At 36.0% G+C, this 26,271-nt stretch overlaps 2 protein-coding genes and 1 long non-coding RNA gene across 4 annotated transcripts; 1 reads left to right on the forward strand and 2 right to left on the reverse strand.

Annotated features, from left to right (window-relative positions):
• Positions 1 to 10,544: 10,544 nt before the first annotated feature.
• On the reverse strand, positions 10,545 to 13,445 carry LOC128545061 (uncharacterized). Its single transcript, XR_008365829.1, has 2 exons — positions 13,347 to 13,445; positions 10,545 to 12,635 (listed from the first exon to the last, which is right to left on the reverse strand). It is a non-coding gene; the product is annotated as an uncharacterized LOC128545061 (long non-coding RNA).
• Positions 13,388 to 16,881, forward strand: s1pr5a (sphingosine-1-phosphate receptor 5a). Its single transcript, XM_053515399.1, has 2 exons — positions 13,388 to 13,550; positions 14,515 to 16,881. Exon 2 carries the CDS (start codon positions 14,721 to 14,723, stop codon positions 15,933 to 15,935), a length of 1,215 nt encoding a protein of 404 aa, XP_053371374.1. The 5' UTR covers positions 13,388 to 13,550; positions 14,515 to 14,720; the 3' UTR covers positions 15,936 to 16,881.
• Positions 16,882 to 18,769: 1,888 nt separating this feature from the next.
• spc24 (SPC24 component of NDC80 kinetochore complex) lies at positions 18,770 to 25,399 on the reverse strand. 2 transcript variants are annotated; one of them, XM_053514991.1, is made up of 6 exons: positions 25,361 to 25,399; positions 23,081 to 23,271; positions 22,636 to 22,780; positions 22,211 to 22,315; positions 21,065 to 21,141; positions 18,770 to 19,303 (listed from the first exon to the last, which is right to left on the reverse strand). In XM_053514991.1, exons 2-6 carry the CDS (start codon positions 23,253 to 23,255, stop codon positions 19,197 to 19,199), a joined length of 609 nt encoding a protein of 202 aa, XP_053370966.1. In that variant the 5' UTR covers positions 23,256 to 23,271; positions 25,361 to 25,399; the 3' UTR covers positions 18,770 to 19,196. The 2 variants fall into 2 exon arrangements, with proteins under 2 accessions (XP_053370966.1, XP_053370967.1); XM_053514992.1 differs by having other exon boundaries at positions 25,301 to 25,363.
• Between the last annotated feature and the right edge of the window lie 872 nt (positions 25,400 to 26,271).

Here is a 26,271-nt window from a genome sequence, read left to right on the forward strand (position 1 = left end):
AAGGGCCTTGCTCAAGGACAACAATGGGGCCAGTGGTAGCTCAGTGGTAGCTACGGTTCGGAAGATCTCAGGTTCAAACCCCACAACCACCAAGATGCCACTGTTGGGCCCTTGAGCAAGGCCCTTAACCCTCAACTGCTCAGATGAATAATGAGATAAAAATGTAAGTTGCTCTGGATAAGAGCGTCTGCCAAATGCCTAAATGTAATGCGAACCCCATGCAACACAGACCTAATGCAGGAATTGAAACCTCGACCCTGGAGTTTTAAGCCACAGTGCTAAGCATTGTTGTTGTTGTTCTTCTTCTTCTTCTTCTTATTATTATTATTATTATTGTTATACTGCATTTTATTGTTGTAGTACTTATCATCAATGCAAATACAATAAAATGCTATCTACATTTACAACAAAGCCGTATAAGCATTTACGCATTTGACAAAGATTTTATCCAGAGCGACTTCGAAAAGTGCTTTGTAGTTTCCATCATTGGTTAGATCCTTAAACTGGGTTACTAGGTTACTAGGTACCATCAGTCAAACCCATTGGGAGTTTTTTTGTTGGAGCTTGGGGAGATACTGAAGCCCCTGATGAGGAGTGATGACGTGAGACTTTTGAGATCAGTCCAGAAAATGTTCCTAGTAAACAGCCCATAGTTGGATAATAAAGCATACCAGAGAGGTAGCCACTAGAAACAGTTGAAGTCTGGAAAAATACATCATATGGCAAACTTTTAATTAAATATATTGTATAATTCAAAAAATTACACATTCTTCTGTTATGTTATGCTTTTGTACATAGCTTCATAGCAAACAAGAGCCTGGAGCCTATCCCAGGAAACTTAAGGCACAAGATGGGGTACACCCTAAATGGGGTGCCAACCCATCTCAGGGCACAAGCACACACACTCGCACACCCAATCATCCCCTACAAGCATTTTGGAAAGGCCAGTCAACCTAAAGCGTGTGTCTTTGAACAATGGGAGGAAACCGCAGCACCTCCACCACTAACACAGTCCACAGTTCTACATTAAGACAGTTCATACATGTTGAGACAAGAATGTCCTCGTATGACGACATGATATTTTCCCATGTACATTGTCTGTGTATGCTTTTAAGATCCTCATATGAAGACCTTCCTGTTTAAAGACACTGATTAAGTTCATAGTTGCTAATGAGAAACAGCAAAAAAATAAATTCAGCGCACAGATACTGAAGGGATCTTTAGGAGTCATTAATATTGCTGCATCATTGTTCATAAATCCAGGTGAATGAGTCAGAAACAGCTTGTCTGTATCTTTTTAGTTTAAAGGATGTGAAAGCCATTAACTAATGTGTGTTTGTGGCAAACTGTGACTTTATATATCAGTGTGTCATATCCTGCAGTAGCAATCACAGTGCTGCATATTTTCACACATTTATAGCGTGGGCGAAAAAAATGTAGCATAATGCAAAGTATTATATGTGTTTCATGGAAACCCCCCCAAAAAACACTCATCTTATGAAAGAACAAATAGAAACAAAAATCAGGAAAGCATTATTTTATAGACCAAAAGCACTTACTAACACATTTATCCATCATCACTTTGTTTCCTTCCAAAAGCTGCAAGTGGCTCAAGGTTACAAACCCAGTGACTATCTCTTTATATTTCCTCAGGAAGCCCTACAAGGTCAAAAATTGTGGTGCACAAAGTATGAGCCAGTGCTTATGAACAGAAATAAGCTTCAGAAACAGCAACGGATGTGTGTGGTTTTCCTAGAATGACAAATAAGATTCCTAATTACACTTGGGTAAATACCCAAAAAAAAAAAAAAAAAATTGCACCTGGTCCTCATATCTTCATGCAATCCTGTCAGATCTTTACTGTTTTATTGTAAGATCGAATGCTATTATTAAACTGAATGGCATTACATAACAGAAGTATATGTAAATAAATAATATTGGTAATTTTTATAACCAACAGCACTTTCTGCCAGTGTCTGTGTTTTATGTTATGCAGTACTTGTCTGCACATGATTTTTTCCCCCTATAGGGATATTATTTTGATGCATGATGTTGCAATACAATAATGTATTATAAATGTCAGGCAAAGAATGTGGAGGAAAGTATTGGTTTCAAGTAAAAACATATGCTCTATGTACTGTGATCCCTAACATCCACTCTTCCCGGCCTAAGAATAAATAAAGAAAAGAAAAGAAAATAATCTTACTGGTGGTCAGTTCATATGTAAAAAAGATTACTCATGCTTCCTGAACCACTCTTTTGCAATCCAAGTGCTGGAATATGGCTGTGCCATCAGGAAAGAAAAACGTTCATTGATAACTTGGTCATTCAGTACAATCAGATCATCAGCTGACTCAATTTTATTGCCACATAATGTTGCTGAGCCTAGACCAGACCAACTGAAGCAACCCCAGATCATAACACTGTTTTTTTTTAGTCTCATGGACACTATAAGTATATCAGGGTAAAAACTAAGATGCATAAAGTGAGGCACCCATCATACTTATTGCCCTCTGTACAAGACTAGGGTCAATTAATCACAGGAAGTTTGAATCATTTTAGTGACTTGGTTCTTTAAATCTCGTTCATCAAAATAAACGAATCTTTTTTTTAGTCATTTAGTTCATTTCGTTCTTTTGATCAGAAATAAGATAAATGTTACATTTTCAATAAACACCCAGCCAACGCGTCTACATACAAAGATTTTGGCTCTAGTTCCAGTAATCAAAATATTACAATGCAGATAAGGACATATTATGATAATCAGTATGAGCAGCTCACCTCTCATATCTTCTGACTCTCAAAAACGCTATGCGTCTCCTGTGCGTCCGTTTTTTTAATCTACTGCACTGCATAGTGTTTATGGGAGTCACGTGACAAAATAACCAACGATTGGAACCAAAAGACTCAAAGTTAACTACTTATTTCTCTTTCCTGTACATAACCATCGGAGGTTTTGCGATACTTTACGCATGCACTCCCAGTAGAAAATGAATTAATTACTCTCTGAGACTCGTTTTTCAGAGTCACGTTAAAGACTTGTTCAAACAGAACAAATCGTTCATGAACGACCCATCACTAGGGTGAATGTGGACTCATCACACCACTTGACTTTTTTCTCATGCTCCAAATTCCAATAGTTATGCTCCCTAGCAAAGTCGAGCCTTTTTTTACCATGCGAGTGATTAAGCGATCATCATTGATGATTTTTTTCTGATCACATTTCTTTTACAAAGTTAACGGTTCAGCACAGTCCTTACAGGTTTTGACAGTGTCTTGAAGGGTTCCTAACCGATTCCTGTAATTTTAAATCTACTTACTGGTTTACTTTCCTTTGATGCAGCCAAATAACTTGACCCTTCAAAAGAGTGACTTTTTAGGCCAGGCAGTATGACAAGTGCAAGCTGGTGATAACTTACAAATATGTTCAATATAAGGCCTTTTCGAAAAGATTTATCAAGAAACTTTATGAAACATGAAGTCATTACATCACATGTCGCAAGGTATAATATAAATAAATTAGAGCAAGTAAAAAACATAAAACGTGTTTCATTTGTATCAGCACTCCAACTTTCCTCAATAAGGTGTATCTATTATATTCATGACGCCAGAGCTCCTGACTGGAATTTCAGACATAAACACGTGTGATAAGTCCAGATAGCATGGAAAGAATATAGTCCTTGTTTCTTAAGTATATTTGACAGTAAAATGCTTCACATAACTTTGGGTCACATAGTTTGTCTGTGGAAATGCTAAAACAACAGGGATAGAAGTGCCTTAGTGACCATGTGCCAGAGCCTGTCAAAATCACTGTGTTCAGATTTACAGGACAGACCCACACCGGCTGCTAAACTGGGCCCCCACAGCTGTTTCTCATCTTTGAAGCTCGCCTATGTTGAGCTTTTGTGCTCGATGACACCTTATATGATTGAGTGATGACAACCATTTGCTGCCAGAGGAGACATGGTCATTCAGATGCAGGTTGGCAAGAAGACCTGGCTCATCTAAAACTCATGGTGCTCATCCATTAACTCTGATTCATCTCAGACACTAGTCGAAGCTCCACATAATCTGTTTAATAAAATCTATCGATTCTACTCAATCCGTAATCGCAAAATTATATTTGACTGCAATGACTCACACACTAACTCAGAGACATTTGAAAATGACAATCAGTATGTGTTTGGATGGTGGAGAAATGTGGAGAACCCAAAGGAAACCCACCATGGGATAAACATGCAAACCACGCACACACACACATACACACACACACACACACACCAGCATTTTAAGGGCCTTCCTGTCACTCAGGAACCCTTAAATTCTTGCTTACTTAATTGACATTTACTGCACCCCTTTCTGGAGGTACTAGGCAACATTACTTACCACTAAGCCACAGTGCCACCAGCTAATAAAATACCAATTAAAAACAGGTTCTTAACTAATAAACATGTATAACTGTTGATACGTTGAAATTGAAGTCTTCTCGATGGAGGAGGTGTTTTGTGGTTTCTTGGTTAAAAAGAGAAGTTTCATTTACATCAAGAGAAAGTGATAAGACTTCTGATTATAGTAAACGGATTACTGAACTTGTTTTGCAGACGTTACATAACGTTAAATGTTACTATAAGAATAGAACGAGAAATTAATTGTCATTCATGAATACACTGGCAAATTGATGTGGTAGAGAAAAAGGAATAGAAAAGTTTTCAAAGGTTCCTGGGAAAAGTAATCCACTTTACAGTTTGGGCTGTGCTGATTTTAAAATTTGAAATGAATGATTTTCTTTTAATTTTTAACAAAACACTGCATCCTTCCTGACCTACATTATTAAGAAGCGGCCAGCTTATTCTCAACAAGTTTCAACAGGTATATTACATGTATATCAAAGTGTTGACTTTATTTTGTATACCACTATTGCTACATCAGGACCTTATCAGAATGCATCTTTATATGGTTAACCCAATGACTGTATTCAGGGGCTGTTTGCACAAAAATAAAGTTGCCTAACAGAAAGAATAACTGTCGACCTGGTGTTAAAAAGACCACTATGGATGTAAATGCATGTTCGTCTGGCCCACCAATGAGTTTAAACATTCTATCCATGGATGAGGAATCTTTTTTTTTTTTTTTTATGCTAAAGCTCCAGACTAAAACAACGTTAATGAGTTCCAGAGATGCAAAGGCTGGACGCAACAGTGTGCCAACAACAACAAAGCCACAAAAGGCAAAAGTAGTTCAGTTCCTGTTACAGCAGTCTGCTGTAACCACAATAAGCTCTCATGTACAGTCAGGTTTCGCCGCTTACAGCATGACCCATATATATGCATATAAATACGTACACGGTTGTTGAACTGTCAAGATTAAGACTTTACAACTCTAGTTAGAAAGGTTAACTTTCTTCTTGAAAGAAACTTGTGATAAAGATCATGTACATCATGTACTATACAGGGAAACATACAACATTAGAGCAGAAGCTTAGCATTACAATCTAGAGCGGAAAGTATGGAACATTCATAACATTCATGCAAGTATAAGAGGGGGAAAAGTCCATATCTTGGCTCTTTAAATCCAAACAACGACACTTTCCAGATTTTTTTCAGAGAGGAGAGCCAGAATGCATCTTTTATATGTGAGACAGCCTTCAGAAAAGCAGCAGAAAGAAAAACAATCCTTTAAGTTTTGAGTAACTACATAAACAGCCGTGTGTACGTGCCAGAAACTCATAATGGTATCAAAATGAAATGAACAAAGCCAGTAAGTACTGCATATCTACGTAACAACATGGCTAAAATTGCACGTTTGCGTGTAGTGTAGTGTTTAAAGAAGCACATAACCAACGCAGGTTTACGGAAGGGAAAACCAGCAAAAATCCCATGTGGTCATGAATAAAGAAGATTCAAATGTTTCCTTTGAATCCTGAATGTACTGTAGATGGAATAATAATGTCCTTATAAAACTTAACCTAAGACCAGAGATATCAGCATCGTGGTCTTATCTAAGTGTATATAACCTCATCAAAGGCATGAACAAGGGTTGATATTAAAATAATGAAATTCCCATGTGTGGAAAGTGAACATTTGTCCTGCAACATTTGCCTCAGCTGGCCAAGATCAAGCTTCTCGCGCGATCGTTAGGAACAAGTACGTCCAAAAACAACAGCTTGAGAGCCAGCAAATTCTCGACTGACCAGTTTAATCATTGTTTTTGTATCATTAGCTATAATAACAAGCAAAATTTTCACATTTAGTACACAAGATTCTTGACCTGAGTAGATGTTTTATCATACAGTCAGCTCCAGTTGTTCTTGTTTTTGGATATTAAAATAAGTATAAAAAAAAAGGTCTTTTCAGCTCAATATTGAGAATTCTACATTAATAATATGATGCATTATTAAACAACAAGAACCTTTCTTAAGTGAGGTATTTTGGAACCCTTCAGATGAAAGCTTCCTTAGATGAAATCTGAAGACGAAGATGACAATTAGCAAACAGCGATGTTCTGGCCTGCACACATATCTGTGCTGATTTAAATGTGTATTAATTGTATTATATGTCTGCGTGGAGTTTCACTCCATGTCTGCGTAGGTGGCTTAGTGGTTTTCACTTTACAAAAACATGCCAGTAGATGATTTAGCTACACCAACACCCTATATATATATATATATATATATAAGAGAGAGAGAGAGAGAGAGAGAGAGAGAGAGCAATTTATTTGGACTACCTCAATTCAGCTCTGTGTACTGTGGATTGCATTGTGTACATTTGCAGTTTATGGTGTCTTTTTGTCTATTGTATTGTTCTTAGCTTGTTTTGCTAATTTAATATTATATGTAGCACTTTGGAACTGGAAAAATTAACATTATTTATTATATATTTATATACAAGACCTCCTAAGTTAAGATGTGTGCCAGATCTTTTAATTCCAGGCAAGATCTTAAAGGATTTCACATTTGCCCAGCACTCTCCACCAATACTTGATCAGATTTAGATGTAAGGAATGTGGAGGCCAAATCAACACCTTAAATCACTTTTTGTGTTCCTCAAACTAATCCTTAATTAAATTTTTGCCTCTTTATCCATCCGCTGCCATTAGGGAACACCACTGCCATAAGGTTTTATACTTGTAGGTGGTATGTGTCAAAGTAACATCCACATGAATCCCAATGGTTTAGTGGTGGAGTGTGGTTAGCATGGGCACTGTGCTGACATCTTTCAATCATAGCCAGCAATAGGTTTTCAGTGATTTACACTACAGGTGGTCGTCTGCTGGATTGAACCAGTGAGCAGTGTTGCCAACTCCTAAGTAAGGAAAGTAGCTATCGCCTGTTCTAAAATTGGCTAGAAGTTTCTAAATGATATCATGGACACTGTGGAAGAAAATGCTTACCATCTAAAATACTAAATACTACAATACAAAATAATGGTAAAATACTATAACAATTAATGTTCAGTTAAACACACAAAAAAAGGTAACCATGGCAATGTACTCCCATTAATTCATACTAAAAACACTAAATTAAAACTAGAAAGTAATTTATATTCATATTCTTAGGGGAAAACATTCTTAAGAGATTAAACAGGTAAAATTGACTTCATGTGAATAGATCTGACAGCCAGGTGCTGGGAACTAAACATCCCATAATTCCCAGTCCAATATATGTACAGTATGTAACTTCATGTTTTATTACGTTTTCAATCCGTAGTCTGCGGGAGGCTACAGTGAGACTGACCGCCTGTGAGTGCTTTGGGACGGACGACGGGCTGAGAACAGTAACTGCAGAATGATATCCAAAAGTTCTGAAAAGTCTCGAATAACACCAGAACAAGTGGCTAGATTTTTCACTAGTCGCTTTTGACAAAAAAGAGGGTTTGGAAAGTCACCAGATTTAGCGAGAAAGAGGGTTTGGAAAGCCGTCAAGTTACCCACACTGCCAGTGAGCTAGAGTTACTTCATGTATATGGATGAACTGAACCAAACAGCTCTAATCGCATTTCAGTAAAATTGCCCAAACTTTTAGAGTCCAGCTTTTTTGTTTGTGTAAATGTCAACCCAGTATTTGTATGGGTGCACATAGGTTTTCAGCTCTTTTTATTATTTCCATCATTCTAAAAATAAGTTTGGCAAACCATTGCATTATATCTTTCTTTTTCCACTAAAAAAAAAGAATAGCAAATACCTACAGCGTCCTGCTCTATTTTCTGCCCTACAGACAAAATTCCAACCCTCCTGCCATTCTATTTCTACCTCGTTCCTGGACTACTTTAATAAATATAACTCTGCTTAATAGCATGTTTTTCCAGAGCTGCTACAGCCTAGAAAACAACTAAAATAAAAGAAGTGACCAGCTGAATCTAGTTATGAGCATTTGCTTATAAGGATGTTGAGAAAAAAAAACACAGTCGTAAAACCCTTAGAGAGAAAATTTTCCCACACAGCTGTACATGTCCGGCATGTAGTTTCTCATTCTGAAAGCTTGCACACATCACCACCTCCCCCAAATAAGTCGATGGAGTGTGTGACAGAGAGCAGCCACATGAGGGACTTTTTCAGCATGAATATTCAAATGGGTTGGAGCTATTTCTTCTCATGATTCATGACCAGTATATGCTTTTTCTACAGCTCCTTGTGCTTTAATGTGGGAAAGCAAAGTTTCCCGCCGTTCATCCTTCATAAGAAGGAATCCATCCCAAACCGAAATCATTTCAAAGCCTAATAGCAGTATGACTTGCATCTGGAAGTCATCTTCTTTCATTTAATAGGGAAAGGTGGAAAAATATGTGGCTCTCACCACACCACCACACTATGCTACACTAAAATACATCACTTTACATCACACAACACCACATGAGCAGCTGACATCCTTTACTATCACACTTTGGGAGTGAGTGGACCAGGAGTGGTGGCAATGAAGAGAAGTACACAAAATGAGACCTGGAAGCCGTACATTAGTATCACTAATAAGCTGGAAAGATTTATTTTTTCCCTGGAACCAACCTCCACAAGCCTGAGGGCTTATCAGAAGCATGTGGGTGGAGAGATAAGAGAGGGGACTGCGGGAACGAGTAAGCCTAAGTGAGTAAGGGGGGAAGGTGGTTAACTGTTGGGGCGTGAGACTTTAATTTTAGGAGGGGGCGTTTACAAAATAATTGAGATGCCTTGGAAGTTAGCAAGGATGGAAGGAACTGCTGAGAAACTCGTGATATACAAACCATTACCAACTAAAATGTTGAAACACAGTCAAACCAGTCAAAAGTTTGGACATATCTTCTAATTCCATGGTCTTTCCTGATTTTATTTATTTATACAATGCTGAAGGCATAAAATTTGCAATAATCCTCTTTTGAACAATTGACATTGAGGTGTGTTTGCTACTTATGCTCCGTTAAGCCTTCATGATGGCTCTAATCTGAGGGGCTGTTTATACTTATTCGTAATTCAAAATTAACTGAAGATTTGGTTTTGCTTTCCTAGGATGGTTTACTTGAGAGTCAGTTTCAACACTCATCAAGCAGGGCTTTTGCAAATGACCTTGACAATACTATTCTTGCAAGAACTCTTCCATAACAGCCGACCTTCATGTCTTAAAATAACAACTGACTGTTTTTGTTGTTGTTAACTAATTAGCTACTCCAGTATTGTTCTACATACACAACCAGTCTACACTTTTTCTCCTGCTTTAAGTTCCTAAAAAGGTTCCTAATTTTTTGAAGCTTATTTTAATATATATATATATATATATATATATATATATATATATATATATATATATATATATATAAGCTTAAAAAAAAAATTAGGAACCTTTTGATTTTTATTATACAACTTTAAGGGCTCCCAGATAGCCAACCAAGGGATCATGATTTTTCTAAATGAGAGGGATTATGTCATGGTTCATTTACAGGAAATTCAGATTGTAATCCAGTGCACAGCTGCTTGAAAACTTTATGCAAGAGGCAAGAATGTTTGTGTTACTATATAAATACGTATTCATCTATGGTGTGTTTCAGTTATAATCATGGCGTCCCAAAAGGAAGTCTCTTCCGGTGTTTATTTGTTCCAGAAATCCCTCCTGACTATAACAAATAGAGTAAGCTCTGCCACTTTTCTCTGCCCCACCCTTTCTCTCTCTCTCTCTCAGCAAAGCAAAACTGGAAATTCCGATATGAAGGGAGATTAAACAAGCAAGCGTTTTATTTTACACGTGGACCCATTCCATTCTAATCTGCTTTTTATAGCTTAAATTATATCAAGACTTGCTTTGGCACACAAAAAAACTTCAAGAGAACATTTCCTCACTCTTTAGCTGAACTCTTTGTCACTATTTAGTTATGTGACTGTGTACATATTAAAAGTGTTTACATTAATACACACCTTGCTCTGTTTAAGGTAAGTAGATTCAATAAAATGAAATGTGATGGATTTAATTCTTGACAGGAAAACAGTGAATTAATCATTTAATGAAAGCTTTGTTTTAGTGATCATAGCTGTTGTTTGGTAAAATGCCATTCACCCCAAATTGTCTTGACAAATGAATACAAAGAGTCACTCGATATGTTTAATAAAATCATTTTCAGATGTCAAATACAAATGCCTAAGGAAAAAACTACTCCAACTTCTTACCATACAGTGTCATAAAGCAAATAAGCCCTTACTTATATAGCTCAGCTTATTTACACACAATGCAGCAATACGGTCACGTCTGATCTTTAGCTAGTCAGTTTCCTTTCACAGCCTCTGTTCATCTGTAAGGTCACACTGTGTGTATGCTGACTTACAGGAATGAGTGAAAATGTCACCTGAGAGCCGAGTCGTCGAGTGAATGCTCTCGTTTACATTAAGGACCTGAGGGCTTGGAACAGACAGCCAGGGTCATGGCCAGCCACCTCATATGGGGAGGAAATCTCATGACCTTAGGGTCCTGGCTTTCCACTAAGCTGAGGAACAACAGCCAGGAATATGAGGGTAATTGCTCTTTTTATCCAAAGGCACATGAATCTCACGCTGGACACCTAAAATAACACACCGACATTTCTGGAAAAATCTACATCATGATGATTGCAACAAAACAAGTGGCAGGACATAGTGAGGAAATATAGGTCATATTAGATTTTCCCAGAAAGAAGAAAGATGGTTTTATGGCAAGGCTGGTGAAATGCATGTACTGTAATCTTGGCACATGCTGGATAAAGAAAAAAAAAGCCCAAAGAAAGAAACAGGGTCTGTGCTATGTTTCTTTTAAATCAGCCTTGACAGTTAGTCAGATTAATAATTGACCAATTTTAATAATTTCAGTGGTCTGTATAATAGTTAACTTTTCTGTACTTTTACACATATATCTCTAGAATGTTTTAACATTTGTTTTTCATTTCAAATAAATAAACAAACATTAGTAAGAAAATAAACATTCTAAGGTTATGTAAAAGGTCTGCTGAACATTAGCATGACAAAGTAAGAAAACCTGAAAAACCTGGATTAACATTATGAGGGCCTGCTCTCTCCATTCAATGCAAAGCAAATGAATGATTGTTTGGGTTAATGATGTTACAGCTTTCGATCACATGCTGTGTCCTCAGTCAAGTATAATTAACTCAATGCAGAAGAAGAAGTAGTCATTCAGCCTTTGCATTAAAGGGCAGACTACCTTTGAACATGACAATGAATAGGTGATCAATAAAAACAAAAGAAACATCTGCTTAATCAGTGTGACTAGACATACAAACTATTAACTACACCAACCTAATAGTGGCAAACTGTCTGCATACTAATTAAAGAATGCTTACTGTTAAAAAAAAAAAAAGAAAAAAGAAAGAAAAGTCTGACTGTGTCATTTTTGCTGAGGAAAATATTTCCAGACTGAGTCTAATGTTTTATTTGGGGAAAACCACGTCAGCAAGAGTTTACCGGATGCATTGTTATAAACAGAAAAGCTTCTCAGAGAAGACCTTAGTGACTTCCTGATGTCAAGAGCTTTCACGTCAGCACCAAGTCTCTAGGAGACAAACTGTGTAAACTCATAGTGATCTTTTTTTTTTATGTACTGAGTTGTAGAACTGGATGAGAGATTTTGGTTTTTGTCTGTTGGAGGCAGTTGAGACAAGCAATTTTGTGTGTTAATTTAGGTAACACAAGGGAGGGGGGTGTCTGTAGACTGTGAGTCAGTGGGTGGCCTTGGGGGCAGGGCACTGACAGGACGAAGGACAGACCCCAAATTTCTTGTGGTGGTTTGACCACCAAATGAATATTATGAGAATGTGCACTGGGTTAACTTGTGCTACCCTTTGACAGGTGAACAGGACACCCAACAAATCATGGGAGAGTAACAAACTGCAATGTTAGCAGAAGTTTTTATGTTTGAGGGGGGGGGGGGGGGAACACATTACTCATTTCCAAAATGTCTATAAATGTTTGGAATGCAGCTTCCATACTTTGCTCTGACACTTAAAAAAAAAAGCTGACGTGTATCTCTATTGTTCTCTGTGCTCCACTCTGGAGAAGAAGGGAGGTGGTCAGTCTGACTGAGAGGACAGTGTGTTCCCCACGGAGCAAGCAAACTGACCGGAGAGGTCCGGAATGACCTCATAGGTGTGTTTCTTAAGGAAATCCCTCCTTTCAAGCGACAATGACAGAAATTCCTGTTTAAAAAAAAAAAAGCAAATTTACTTTAGTAAACACCATACCTTGGGCTTTCACTTATGCGAGTCCCATATTTGCTATTACTCATAATTAACACTCAGTTTTATTTAGAACGGTTGAACAGGGGGGGCTGCAAAACTGCAACAAAACAATTAAAGAAACAAATAAACAAAAACTAACTGAATGTTTTGCATTACATATATACAAGCATGATTGTTCTGTGTCTGTAGCTTTTACACTTAAAGAAGAACCTGCAAACCATAAGCCATATCAGTAGTGTTGTATTAGAAACCACTAAAATGTAGGATTCCTTGGAGAATGATTTTAGCTCATGAACAGGTACACAGCTGGCAGATAATGCAGATGTTAAAGCGAGAGCTGGGCAATCTCTTGAGTACAGCTGAAATCCTACTGGTGAGCCAGAGTGATGCAATCAGAGTGATAATTAATTGTGAACTCTTAATACTTTTCTCTGTGTGTGTGTGTGTGTAAGAGAGAGAGAAAGAAAGAGTGCAAGTCGGGATGAAAGAACCCAGGTGTGAAAATAGGGACTCGAAGCAGAACCTACACTAGGTTTCTTGATCACTGTCTCAGAAGCATTTTCAGCAACAAACCTCTTTCATCAACATGATTAAACAAAGACTATTCATCACACATTCGCCATGTTGTTAACTCATTTCCACACAAACGACGTCATCTGAAAAGCTTACCTTCGCGTCGTCCTTAAACTGTGTGTGTGTGTGAGAGAGAGAGAGAGAGAGAGAGAAGCGGGAAGAAAGGAGGAGCAGCAGCTCCATTGCAAGTCTAATCCTGTCTTGTATATATGCTGCTCCTTTCACTTCAGGCTGCTCACTTCATTTCACTTCACTTCAGGTTGCACAGAGGCTCACATGTGTCTGCTGAAAACTACCGAGGTACGTTTGTTTTTCAAAATATTTAAAAACAACTTTTGCTTTATTAGTGTACGTTTAAAGGAAATGATTTGAAAAAATCGAAATAAATCCAAAAAACTCAAATATGTTTCAGGAAATACGAGCAAAGTCGAGCCTGCTTTTTTTCTAACTGCAGAATCTGTTTACTCACGCAGGATTTTATATAAACTAATAAATAAAAACGCAGTTTCGTTAATTGTTTTGTAATGTAAAGTGTAAACTCGTTTTTTTTGTGTGTGTATTTTTTTTTAAGAAAAAAAATAATGTTTTCAACTTCCGTTCTTCTATTTTCAAAGATTCTTAATATGTATAAATAACATTCATATATTTATATACTATATAATAGTTACTCTAGTTGTCGCTGTTATTTGACGGTGTGTGTGTGAGAGAGAGAGAGTTACAGAGCTGAGAGCCGTTACATTCACTTTAAGCCTATTTATAACTACACTGCTAGAAATCCATATTTCCATCCCCATAACTATCGAAAATGCCGTCTCATAAACAAAACAGGTATTTCTGATGAAGTCACTCCAACCGCTCCAACCACTTGCCTCAACCTTAAGAACGTAAACGGTTTTATTGTTCTCGCCTGCAGGCTTTTTATGCGCGGGGATGTGGAACACACCCTCCGCCTTTCCCCTACTTCATCAAACTGATTTTCTGGTTTGACATCTAGTTTGTCTGTCCAACTGCTGGATTTATTTTTCTTCCCACAGCCTAGAATCATTCGAGAAATCGTTCCTCAAGTTTCTTATTCCATATCATCAAAACTGGCTGGTGATTTTTGTTTTGTGTTCGAGCTTTTTACCAGGATTGTTAGTAAACCTAAAGAATTTTGAAGAATCAAAAAGATATAATAATTGCTTTGATAATGCTATATTCATCACAAAGTATTACTTATACAAGATGCATTGAATTTAAATATCTCTTATTTGTCCTACTTTAGGTTCCTCCAAACACAAAGAGGACATACAGTATGGATTCCAAGCAGAATTGATTTAAACAAGAGCTGAATCGAGCTGCAGATCTGACTACATCTCAGAACGTTACGGATATTATCTTTTTTTTCTGGTGAAAACCATGAACTCCCAAAGGACCAGTTTGTGACAAGAGAATTTTAACGAAGGATTGTTTTTTTTTAAAGTGGGAGCAATGGAAGCATTGCATGTTAGTTTTGTCACCACAGCTCCAATAATCATCACAACGACCCCTGCTACAACATTCCTGACCAAAATGTTCAAGGAGTACCAAAGCAATGCAGTCATCAAAGACCATTACAATTTTACAAAAAAGTTGGAAGGTAACCGGTATACAGAAGGCATGAAACCTGTGGACATTGTGTTCCTCATTATCTGTCTGCTCATTGTGTTGGAGAATGCAGTTGTTCTTGTAGCGATTTGGAAGAATAAAAAGTTTCACCTGCCCATGTACTACCTTCTGGGCAACCTGACTTTCTCAGACTTGTTGGCAGGACTTACTTACATGGTGAATATCATAACATCAGGGGCCAACACGCTCAAACTGACACCCGTACAATGGTTTATAAGAGAAGGTGGTGTTTTTATCACGTTAGCTGCTTCCATCATTAGCCTCCTGGCCATTGCTATTGAACGTCATGTAACCATGGTGCGGATGAAGCCATACCAGGGGGCCAAGCGTGGGCGCATGTTTGCTCTGATTGGCATAAGTTGGGTGCTCTCAATTATTTTGGGTCTGCTACCCATTATGGGCTGGAACTGCATGGGCATCCTTTCAGAGTGCTCGATCATCCTACCGCTGTACTCCAAGAGCTTCATTCTCTTCTGCATTACTGTCTTCTCTGCGGTGTTACTGGCTATTGTGGTCCTCTATGTCCGCATCTTCCGTGTTGTGAAGTCGAACACTCAGCGCCTATCTGGTGTACCACAGCGGAAAGGTTTCACAAAGAAGTCTCAGAAATACATGGCATTGCTAAAGACAGTCACCATAGTGCTGGGTGTTTTCATCGCCTGCTGGCTCCCCCTCTTTCTTCTACTTTTGTTGGACTTTTTTTGTGAAGTCGGACACTGCCCATTACTCTATAAGGCAGAGTACTTTCTTGGACTTGCTATGATGAACTCTTTACTCAATCCCATAATCTACACTTTAACCAGTAAGGACATGCGTAAGGCCATACTGAAGCTGCTCTGTAGCTACTGCTTAATCACAAAGGATGGACAGGTAAAGAAGTTTGGAATAACATTCCTGGAGTGCAGTACAAGTAAAGCAGAGATGACATCACACAGGCTAGATAACATGGAGACAATGGTTTCCACAGGGAATTTTACACCATCTACCATTAAAGCTATTTTCCCCAAAATATCAAAAAGTGTAGCTTTGGGACAATAAGCTGGGAAAAAACTGTAATAATGTTACAGTTGAACATCATCGTGGCCTGATAAAATGAAGGATATTAAGCAGGATGAACCAGCTGGACAGATTGTACTGAAAAAGACTTTTACAGAACTGAATAGGTGGCTTTAAAATTTTATATCACAGAAAGTGATAAAATAAAAGACAGACTGCCTCAGAAAGCATTACAACTTTCTTTAAGGCATTAATCAACAAATAAGAACTTTCTTGTTTACTAATTGACTGTGAGCTGAAAAAACTGTGTTCTCTTTAAATCATATATGGTGTGAAGCAACATGCACTTAAGAACATACGAAATGCAAGTATGACATGGTGGTAGATACAGTATTACAGTGATTACAGATGAGATTTGTTACAGTGTGCTTCAACAGAAGCACTTACTGTACTATATGGTCAAAAGGTATAATATTCCAAATCTGTAAATATTTTGGGTTTCTCCTTGCTATATGTGTTCACTGAAATCTGCTGCATGAGATTAAAAAAATTAACATTTTACAGATACTCAGACAGAAGCATAACAGACTGAAGAAATGTAGCTAATATCCTCCACAGTCTTCAGTTTTAATGGGAGTGAGCTTGTGGTAATTAATATCAGTTTCAATATCAAACCATCTAAAGTGTTCAGTCCTCCAGTTTCTAGTGTACCTCAAAATCTGAGTTAAAAAATTTTAGTAGCATAAGCAAAATATAGAAATACAAAAAGAAATCTGTATGGGATGATGCCAAGTTTTGTAGCTGATTAGAACATTATTAGTTCAGTGTTAATGTAGCTGTATGTGCATACATGTATAAAATATTTAAATTTTGGTCCTGTGAATAAAAGAAAACTTTGATAATTTTCTTAAAAAAATGTCTTGAACTTTTAAATTATGAGACTTAAATGTATATATGAAACTTTATAATAAAAACAAGTCTTTATATCAAATAAGCTGGCGTTGTTACTTTTCTTTTTTGTATTTTTACACATGGCAGTGTGGTATAGAATTCAGTTGCATGCTATGTTAAGCTTGGTACACTGACCTGATGCATCGGATGGTAAACCAGCTGTTTTACAATATCACATGATCTACAGGAACATGTAGCGAGGCTTGAGGTTTTTTTTGCATTGTTCGGTGACAAACAACAAATAAGGGGTCGTGTTACTTAGCGAAAATGAGGTAACGACAGCGTGCAGTTTGTATGCACTTAATTCTGTTCTTTGTTGATTAACTGGCAGTTAGTCTGTGTTATTCATGAAAAAAATTATTAATAAAAAAACATGAATTTTCAAGAATTTTCTATTTTTAAAAACAATTGATGCATGATTATATATGATGACTATGAAGCAAAGAAGTTATAAGAAAAAGACATTTGTATGAAGTCTTTGCTTTTGACGGCATATTCACTATTTTACACCTTAGAACTTGTCTTAATTAAAATGACATTTTCCGATTCTCCTTAACGCTTGTAATTATGTTCTAATTCAGCATACTTAACGGTTTGAACATGCTATTCATACCACCTTACAATTATTATTTTTTTGTTTCCTGGATTATCTTTATATTTTGCACGAACTTGCCTGCAGAATATATTTTTCATCAGAAAATCTGATTTTCCATTGCATTATCTGGAATGTCACCAAGCTGCACCAGTATCAATGTGGTCTAACCTCAGCGAAGACATGTGCCAACACTGCCACTGCCTTGGCAGGAAATTTCAAAACAAGGTCACAGACTCGTGCCAGGGTAGAATCTGCCCGAAGCGTAAATGTTCGACACTCAGTTACTCACTTGCCTCACCACAGAAACTGCGCCTCTGCAACTTGAGTCATTTGCTAAATGACAATGAGCAACAAAGAAAGATCAGTCACGCAATTAAAATTATTTATGACCGTGAGAAATTTTGTATAATAGCCTTTTCACTTAATATAATAGTAAAAGCAAAACATTTTATTAATTAAAGGAGCAAAAAATACATCCCGTGTAATTCCTAAGGTTTGAAACATTAGCACTTAAGAGAAAATTCCATTAAAGGGAGCAGTATTATTCTGTGAACAGGAAAAAGCCAGAATACAGAAGGACTACACAATCATCTACCCAACTGGTTCTTAGGCTCAGGATAAAACACACCTGAAGCACGGCAAACAAAAACACAAAGTGCAAACATTCACCATATTCTGTGACACAATCCATCGCTGTAACTCGACACTTGAACGCCTTCTTAAGTGACGCTAATGGCATATGCAGATGACGCACACACAAAAGTATGGGTATAAAACTACATTTTGTTTTTATTTATTAAAAAATATGCACATTCTTTTGTGGAATTTGCTGAAAATATTCAACACATTTGCTCCCACTGGTTTTTGACATTTCACACACTGTTGCAGGCTTCATGCATTAGTCAGGTCCAGTAATCCATTATGAAAAAAAAAATAAAAAAATGAGACAACACACTTACTGGGCATTTTATTACACAGGTCACACTTGTTGAACACCTTGTGGGCAGAGCTTAGTTTTCTATTCACAGAGAGTTAATCATCAACTTCCCCTTTCTCAGTGGTCACTTTCTCAGCACTTACTGTTGATGGAGATTTCTAGTTGATGGACTGTTATTAGTCAAACTTAAAATCTGAATACTACATCTGTACCTCATACAATCATAACATCACAACAAGTGTACCATGACAGGCTGTATTTATTTGTAGCAGTAACTTTAAAATAGGAAAACAACAACGCTGGTAAGGGAACTAATAGCTGAAATAAGGTAAGTGAAAACAGGTAATAAACTCATTCAGGCGTGTTAAAGCATAGAAAAAATGATGTCATTACTTGTAATAAAAAAAATGTATTTAATGAATTGCTGAATCAAAGGAATAAAACATTTAGTGAAATGTTTTAGAAAAAAATTAACACAAATCAACTTTAACAACAGTGGTTTCGCATCACACCAGCCTGATTATTTTCTTATATTGTCACTTAGTGGACATAAACAATGCAACACTGCTAACTGTTAAATAGTCACCAATTACAAAAAGTAAAAAGAAACAAATGAAAGTGAAATATTCACACACAAGAGTTAATGTACTTGTAATTTAAAAATAGTATAAAATATATACTTTGCATGCTTAGTAACTATGCAGTACACTAGATTTTTGTTCATTCTGTAGGACATATTTAATAATAAGAACATAAGAAAAGATATATTAAAAAAAGACAAGAGACAGTCAAGATTAACTCAAACTTGAACAACAGCTTTCTACCAGTCCGTGCTGACGAGATTCCAGAGTTCATCACTGACCTCACATGGGGAGCAGCTAGATGTGTCTATGTTAATGGGAGTTGCCAAATCTTGGCCATAATGAGCTATGGAAGGGGAAAAAAAACATTGTAAAATATTATAATCATTTAAGCTAGGAATAAATCTAGTCAGAATGAGCTGTTGCAGTGTCATCAGTGACAGGCTGGTGCAATAAGTATTGCAAAGTAAAGTTACAGTTACTACCCTAAACACCCCCCAAGGTTTATTGCTCTTATACCACATCCGACAATTTTTATTAATTAAAGAATTGCACTTTCATAGATTTATAGATACATTTAATGATATAGAATGTACCCAAAACAATTTAGTTCCAGTTGGTATTTGCATCAAAGCAACTGTAAACATCAGTCCCCTCACCAACCTTCCCGTTTTGCACTTTTGAAGTAAATCAGTCAGAAAAACATACAGTATGTCATTTTACAGAGAAAGTGGAAAGTACAAAGTCCTTTGTCCTAAGGAGTTTCCTGTGACTGAAATCTTACTGACTGTTACAAAGCGTAAATAAGCTGTAGAACAATAGAAATATTAACATATTAAAAAGATTATATTAATATAAACTCTGGTTAAAATAAATTCTAAGTGAAACTACAGTCGAATTTACTGTCTGTTATAAAACAGCTATTGCTAGAGATAGTAAAAAAAAAAAAAAAAAAAAATGGTATACTAGATATTCTGTACTGTTCTACAGTATCAAGTTCCAGAAATTTACATTTGGCGCTGCAGTGTTTAACTACTGATTTTACTCCTTTAATAATATTTCGGAATTAAAAGAGAGGTTGTTTAAGACCGCTGTACTGGTCCTTAGACTCAGCACCAAATTCACAGCACCCTCTAGTGACAATGAAAACATCACGGTTAATTTGCCAAATTAAATTTGCCAAGGTTAAAAATTAGCTTCAGTAATGACACCTAATATAGCTGAACATATGGCTGCACTAATTGATTAAAAAAAAAATTACAAATCATATTGCTGTTATCTGACACATATTGCAAATGATTTTTAGACTGGCATACGTATATGCTACTATTAAATGTACCATTTTGTGGTAAAACACGTATCTAGGCTAACATCAAATTAGATAAAAAATTAACCGCCCAAAAAAGGCCCATAGACTTAACATTGAGGCCAACTTTGACGGATTATAGCGCAGAGAGGGAATTTTTTAGAAACGTGAGATTTACCACATTTGAAGAGGTTTGCAACCTGTGTCAGAAGATCACCCCGGAGATGGGTTTAAGTTTTACCCCTGGGGCAAGAGAGGTCCCCAAAATTGTAACTATTTACAACTAAAATATTTTATTAACAGAATGTTTGGCAATATTTATCTAGCACCTCAAAAAAAAAAAAAAAAAAAAAAAAAAAACTAATTACCTAAATGATTGAGAAACTCTACAAAAAAAAAACAACTGTGTGTATATTACCTGTTATAAATTGCAGGCTTTTGCACTTAAACAATTGCATCTGTGCAATTATAATAACAACTATAATAATTAAAACATTTATAGACAGTCCGCAAGACAATTACAGTATTCTGAACTCCCTGGTGCCTGATGTCACATCCCGTAATGTTTAGTGACTGACAAAAGCGACAGTTTTGGGTCAAATCTGATAGACTACTGACCTCAGGTGACCCCAAAAGGAGCAGTCAAGTAGGGTCAAGTCTAGTTCTATTAAGTATTCTATTGTTCCTAGGGCTGAAATAACATGTAAAATATTACAATTTATAAAAAAAGAAAATCCCTATGAAACCAGACCTTTGGTCTCCATGTAGTTAGAAAATAAAAAAGACGACAGCACAACTTACCTCCACGCAATATGTGAGGCTCTGTACCCAGCTCCAGTTTAATTCTGGTAACCTTACAGTAGAGCTGTGCTAAATATCTGCAAAACCAAGCAAAATGGTCAACGTATTTTATAGTGTAGTTTAAAGTTTAGTTATTATGGACATAATTTAACAGTGTTTACATTAACACGTTCAGACATTTATGCGACTTGGCAGATGCCTTTATCCAGAGCGACTTAAAGAAGTGCTTTGAAGTCTCTATCAATAAATGTACTGTATTAGAACTGATTTATTAGGTCACAGACTAAGAGTACTTGCAGGCTAAAGCCTGGCATGTCTTTAAGCAACTTCTGGGCCACATCCTGACTGATGGTAGCCTATTCTTGCACAATCAATGCTTGGAGTTTGACAGAATTACTGGGTTTTGTTTGTCTACCTGCCTTATTTTGTAATTACAAAATGCAGTTTTTATTTAGTTTTTCCAAATATTTTTTATTGAAAAAAGAAATGCAGTACTTGCACTTACAGAAATACAATTTACCTTTCTTCATTTTCCTAAATAAATATATTTATATATAAAATAAAAAACAACTAATATGTTTATGTATATTCAGTCTTAAAAACTCACTACTTCAGTCTCATTTCAAATGGCACTATTACCCTGTAACTGCTGCTAGGGCCCCAGTTCAACTTCTGTCCAAAATACTGATCCTTTTTTAATATTTTTTAAAATGCTACTTTGTCCTGTTGATTCATCTGTTTATCATACTCTGATTTATGGTTATAGCTCATTATTGCACACATTCAGGTGTATACAGTTAGGCTCTGCACCCTACCAAAATACTAACTGGGAAAACATACCCTCATATATTCTGCATATACTACATTGTGTTTGTACATTACTTTTTTTAACTTTCCTCTTTTTTTCCTTTTAAACTTTCCTCTTTTCATTCTTCTATATTTTCCAATTTTGTATTTCACAACTATAAGGTACATGTGCCTCACAACAAGCATTGTCAATGAACAATAAACTGTTACTGCCATTTTGTGCACATGAAAAATACATTTAAATCTTTACTACCGTCACTAACTAGTCATTATTCAACTTAAGGGATTCACTACTCTGTGGCATGTAGTGTCATGTGTATATAAGATAGATTTACTTACATGGCTGAGGGAATTACTTCGGTTGTGTCTTCATCTACTTCCTGTTGCAGAGCTTGAATTTCCTTCTCACCATCTTTGAGTTTCTCTAACTCTCTCTGTAGGAATCTGAAATTAATCAATCAATCAATCAATAAATTAATCAATCAAACAAAAAAGCACAGAAAGAGAACTTTCACCAAGTTGTATGTAAGGAATTAAACACTATGTTTTAGGAAAATATTGACTACTAGCCTACGGTTGATTATTTTCCTACAACCATATCCTGAAGTCATTTATTCTTCACATCAAATTACCAACTTTTATTTTTATTTTGTAAAAAAATTAAATGACATTTGTTTTAATCCATAGCTAGATTGTACACATAACATCACAGCAAAATGTACATAGTGTTTTCTATGCAGAAATATCATGTGACTGAAACATACTGTATCTCTGAGTCCAAAATGTGGCTTTTGGACAGGCTCTGCTGGACCTCCTGCTCCACCTTCTCCAACTCCCGATACATCTGGCTCTTCTGACCCTCCAGGTCCAAAAGCTTCTGTCCAACAACTTCCTCAGTGTGCACCAAACCTATATGCACAGAGTGAGAGAATTGGATATGACTTACATTCAATTTAATACATTTCTTATTTGCGAAATATTTAATTATAAATATTTTAATTAATTCTAATTTCCATTTTCCAATTTTTTTCTGTAATGCTGCTTTTTGACAATGACCACTGCTAAAAGTGGTATATAAACATAATTTAATTAAATTAAGCAGAAAAGAGAAGCTGAACTTTAGATATACCGTACACAAGGTACAAGTCTTAAAATAAAACTTTTTGGCACATCCAGATAGGTGAATTATGGTAACTGATTATCACTTACTGTTTAAAAGCTCTGTGACCATTTTCTTAGTCTCTATGTGATGGTCAAAAAGTGCCTGCTGTTTCTTTCGTACTCCCTTCAGGGCATCTTCAGCTTTACTACTCTCGATGAGCGCGATAAGAGACACCCCTGTGTTCTCCAGGTCAACATAATGCTCTGAATCATTCAGTAACATCTTGAATTCCAATATCCTTAAAGGTAAATCAATAAGATAAAAGTAAGACAAAGCTCCAAAGCTATAACTTAAGCTTCACACTGAACATCTCAAAAAAAGTATGTGCATTAAAGTTACATAAAATAATTGATGTCAGTAAAAAAAAAAAAAAAAAAGACAGGGCTGCTTTTATACAGAGATGCCAAGAAAAATCTTTGTGCAAGATGTTCATACCTTCCTATAAATGCAAAATATCAAGCAAGATAATTGCTAACAAAGACATAAAGTTCCCACTGAATGACTTGAAAGGTATGGTTTAAATTAATATGATAATAATGTATTTCCTTTTGAAACAGGAAGTCTGTTTAAGATCTGGAAGCAGACCATCAGTGGCTCCAATAGTTATTATACATTTATCGTACTTTGTCTTGGTGGTGATGAAGCCCTGACTGTATATAAAAGTACTGTATGGTGTTCTCCATCAGCCTGAGATAGCATGAGATCTCTAAAAATGCATATCACTTTACAAGAAAGTCTATACCTTTTTAAATGAAAATAAATAAACTATTTTTCTCTTAAACAGTACTTTTTAGCAACAGTTCTTTTAAGAAATTGGAGTATAGGAAGATAAAAGCCATATGGTTTTTCAATGCAAATATGGTTCTTCCATGCAAAGCCGAATTTGCATTGAAGAACCATATTTACAGCAAATAAGCTGATTGTATATAGCAAGAACCACTTCATATACAGTAGATACTAGAGAGCATTTCATTGGACAAAAATGCCTAGTACCAGATGAGTAACCAAAGTTTTAAAATGTTTTCCCAGAAATGACAAATTCTAACAATAAAATGTGAATATCTCCAAAATTGTGTTTTAGATGTATTGTTAGATCTACACCCACAAGCCACTTTATTATATACACCTTGCTACTACTGGTTTGGAGCCAGAACTGTCATACCACAACATCCCAAGGGTGATCTGTTGGATTGAGATCTGGCGACTGTGAAGGTTATTTGAATACAGTAAACGCATAGTCATGTTCAAAAAAACAGTTTTAAATGATTTTATCTTTGTGACATGGGGTGTGTTTATAAAGGGATGGACATGGTTAGCAACAATAATCAGATAGGCTGTGGCATTTAATAAATCAAACTAGTTTGGCCATTCTCGTCTGGCCTCTAGCATTAACTGCCACTCAGTGCCTTCTCAGTAAACCATTGAGATGGTCATGCATGAACGTCCCAGTAGCATTTTCAAAATCCAGTCCATCCATCCATCCATCATGGCACCAACAACTAAGTAGTGTTCAAAGTCACTTATATCACATTTTTTACCCATTCTGATGCTCTGTTTGCACTTTAGCTCATCATCTTGTCAGTGTATACAGACCTAAATGCATTGGCTGATTAGATACAAAATGTTATCAAAAAGTTTTGATATTAACTGTTTACAAACTGTTTTTTTTCGCCTTACATCCTTCCTCAGACATCTTAAAACAAGCCAGTAGATTTCACTATTGACGGTCTGGCCCATGGGAAAGTATTCACTGGGTCGAGCTTTGCCCTTTTTGGTCATGGACATGATGGCACTTCCACTGTGAAAACTGTCGCCTTGTCTCAGGGTTGTGCCCGTACACCCAAGTTTTATCGCCAGTAATGATCCTTGATATGAAGTACGGGACACTCCCTGTGCTGTTACATAACTAGTCTCGAAACTAGCTGTCACAGTTGAAGATGTGTACCTAATGAAGTGGCCGGTAAGTTTATAACACTAAGGTAATATTATACGTTACAAGGTGTTTATTTTTCTTTGAATATCGGATTAAGCAGGGTACAGGTTTGACTACACTTGAATTAAATTCTGATTCCGCTCACCCAGCTCACACCACTCTAAGTAAGAAAATACAGTTACGTGTTTGTTAGACTATTTAGTAACGTATGAAAGAAGTTAGTATTCGGGCACCAAGCTAGCTCTTGATGCTTATTTGAGGTATACTAGCTAAATTTAAATAATAGAATCTCGACATTATGCATTATTAATAAATATTTACAAAACAGAATTACCGAATTGTCTTTTAATAAGTGAAGTTTCGAATCATTTATCAGTAAAAGCTTTACACCAACCTGCAGTGCCGTTTTGTTTTTAAACTGAGCCGCTCGGTGCCGCGCTTTACGCAGTCGTGCCTGACAGTTGGCTTAGTCAAATATATTATACATACGCATATCGTTACACTTTATTTTTCATGAAAAAAATGCTTTTAAAAATTAATCAATGTTAATGTGATAAAGGATGTCCAAAAAAAGCGTATTTCATTTAGGATAATGATTTTCGTCCAACGGTTTTTATCAGGCAAATGACTTGGACACCTAAACACTGACAGCGTCGCCCTGCAGTTAGCAGCGTCAGGACCCTCAGGCTTTTTTTTTTTTATCAGCAAGAATAAATATGACCAAATTAAAAGAACAAAAAAAGTAGAAAATACAAGATTCAAGTGTAAAAAAAAAACATTTTACAATAAACTATCCACAGGTAACAGAACATAAAAATATATAACAGAATATATATATATATATATATATATATATATATATATATATATATATATATATATAGTCAAAGTCAACTTTATTGTCAATTCTGCATACATATAGAGAATCGAAATTACGTTTCTCTCATCCTCGATACAAATAACACTGAAGGAAAAAAAAACCTTAAATAACACAAACTATATATATATATATATATATATATATATATATATATATATATATATATATATATATAGTTCTGTATATATAAGCAAACCAAAAAAATATGTAAATAAATGAATAATAAAAATAGACTAGAATAAAATAAATAGCCCCAAGAAAAAAATATAGTTGCCCAAGCATCTGTCACCCTGGCGCACCAGACAAACAGTGGGCACATGCATTTAATGGGAAAATACCAATACCATTATGACATAATATATAACTATGTAATTATATATAATTAAGGAAGATATAAGCCAAATTTCTGCAAATGTTTAAGGCAT

This window comes from Clarias gariepinus, chromosome 16 (genome assembly GCF_024256425.1).
Source record: "Clarias gariepinus isolate MV-2021 ecotype Netherlands chromosome 16, CGAR_prim_01v2, whole genome shotgun sequence".
NCBI classification, from domain to species: Eukaryota; Metazoa; Chordata; class Actinopteri; order Siluriformes; family Clariidae; genus Clarias; species Clarias gariepinus.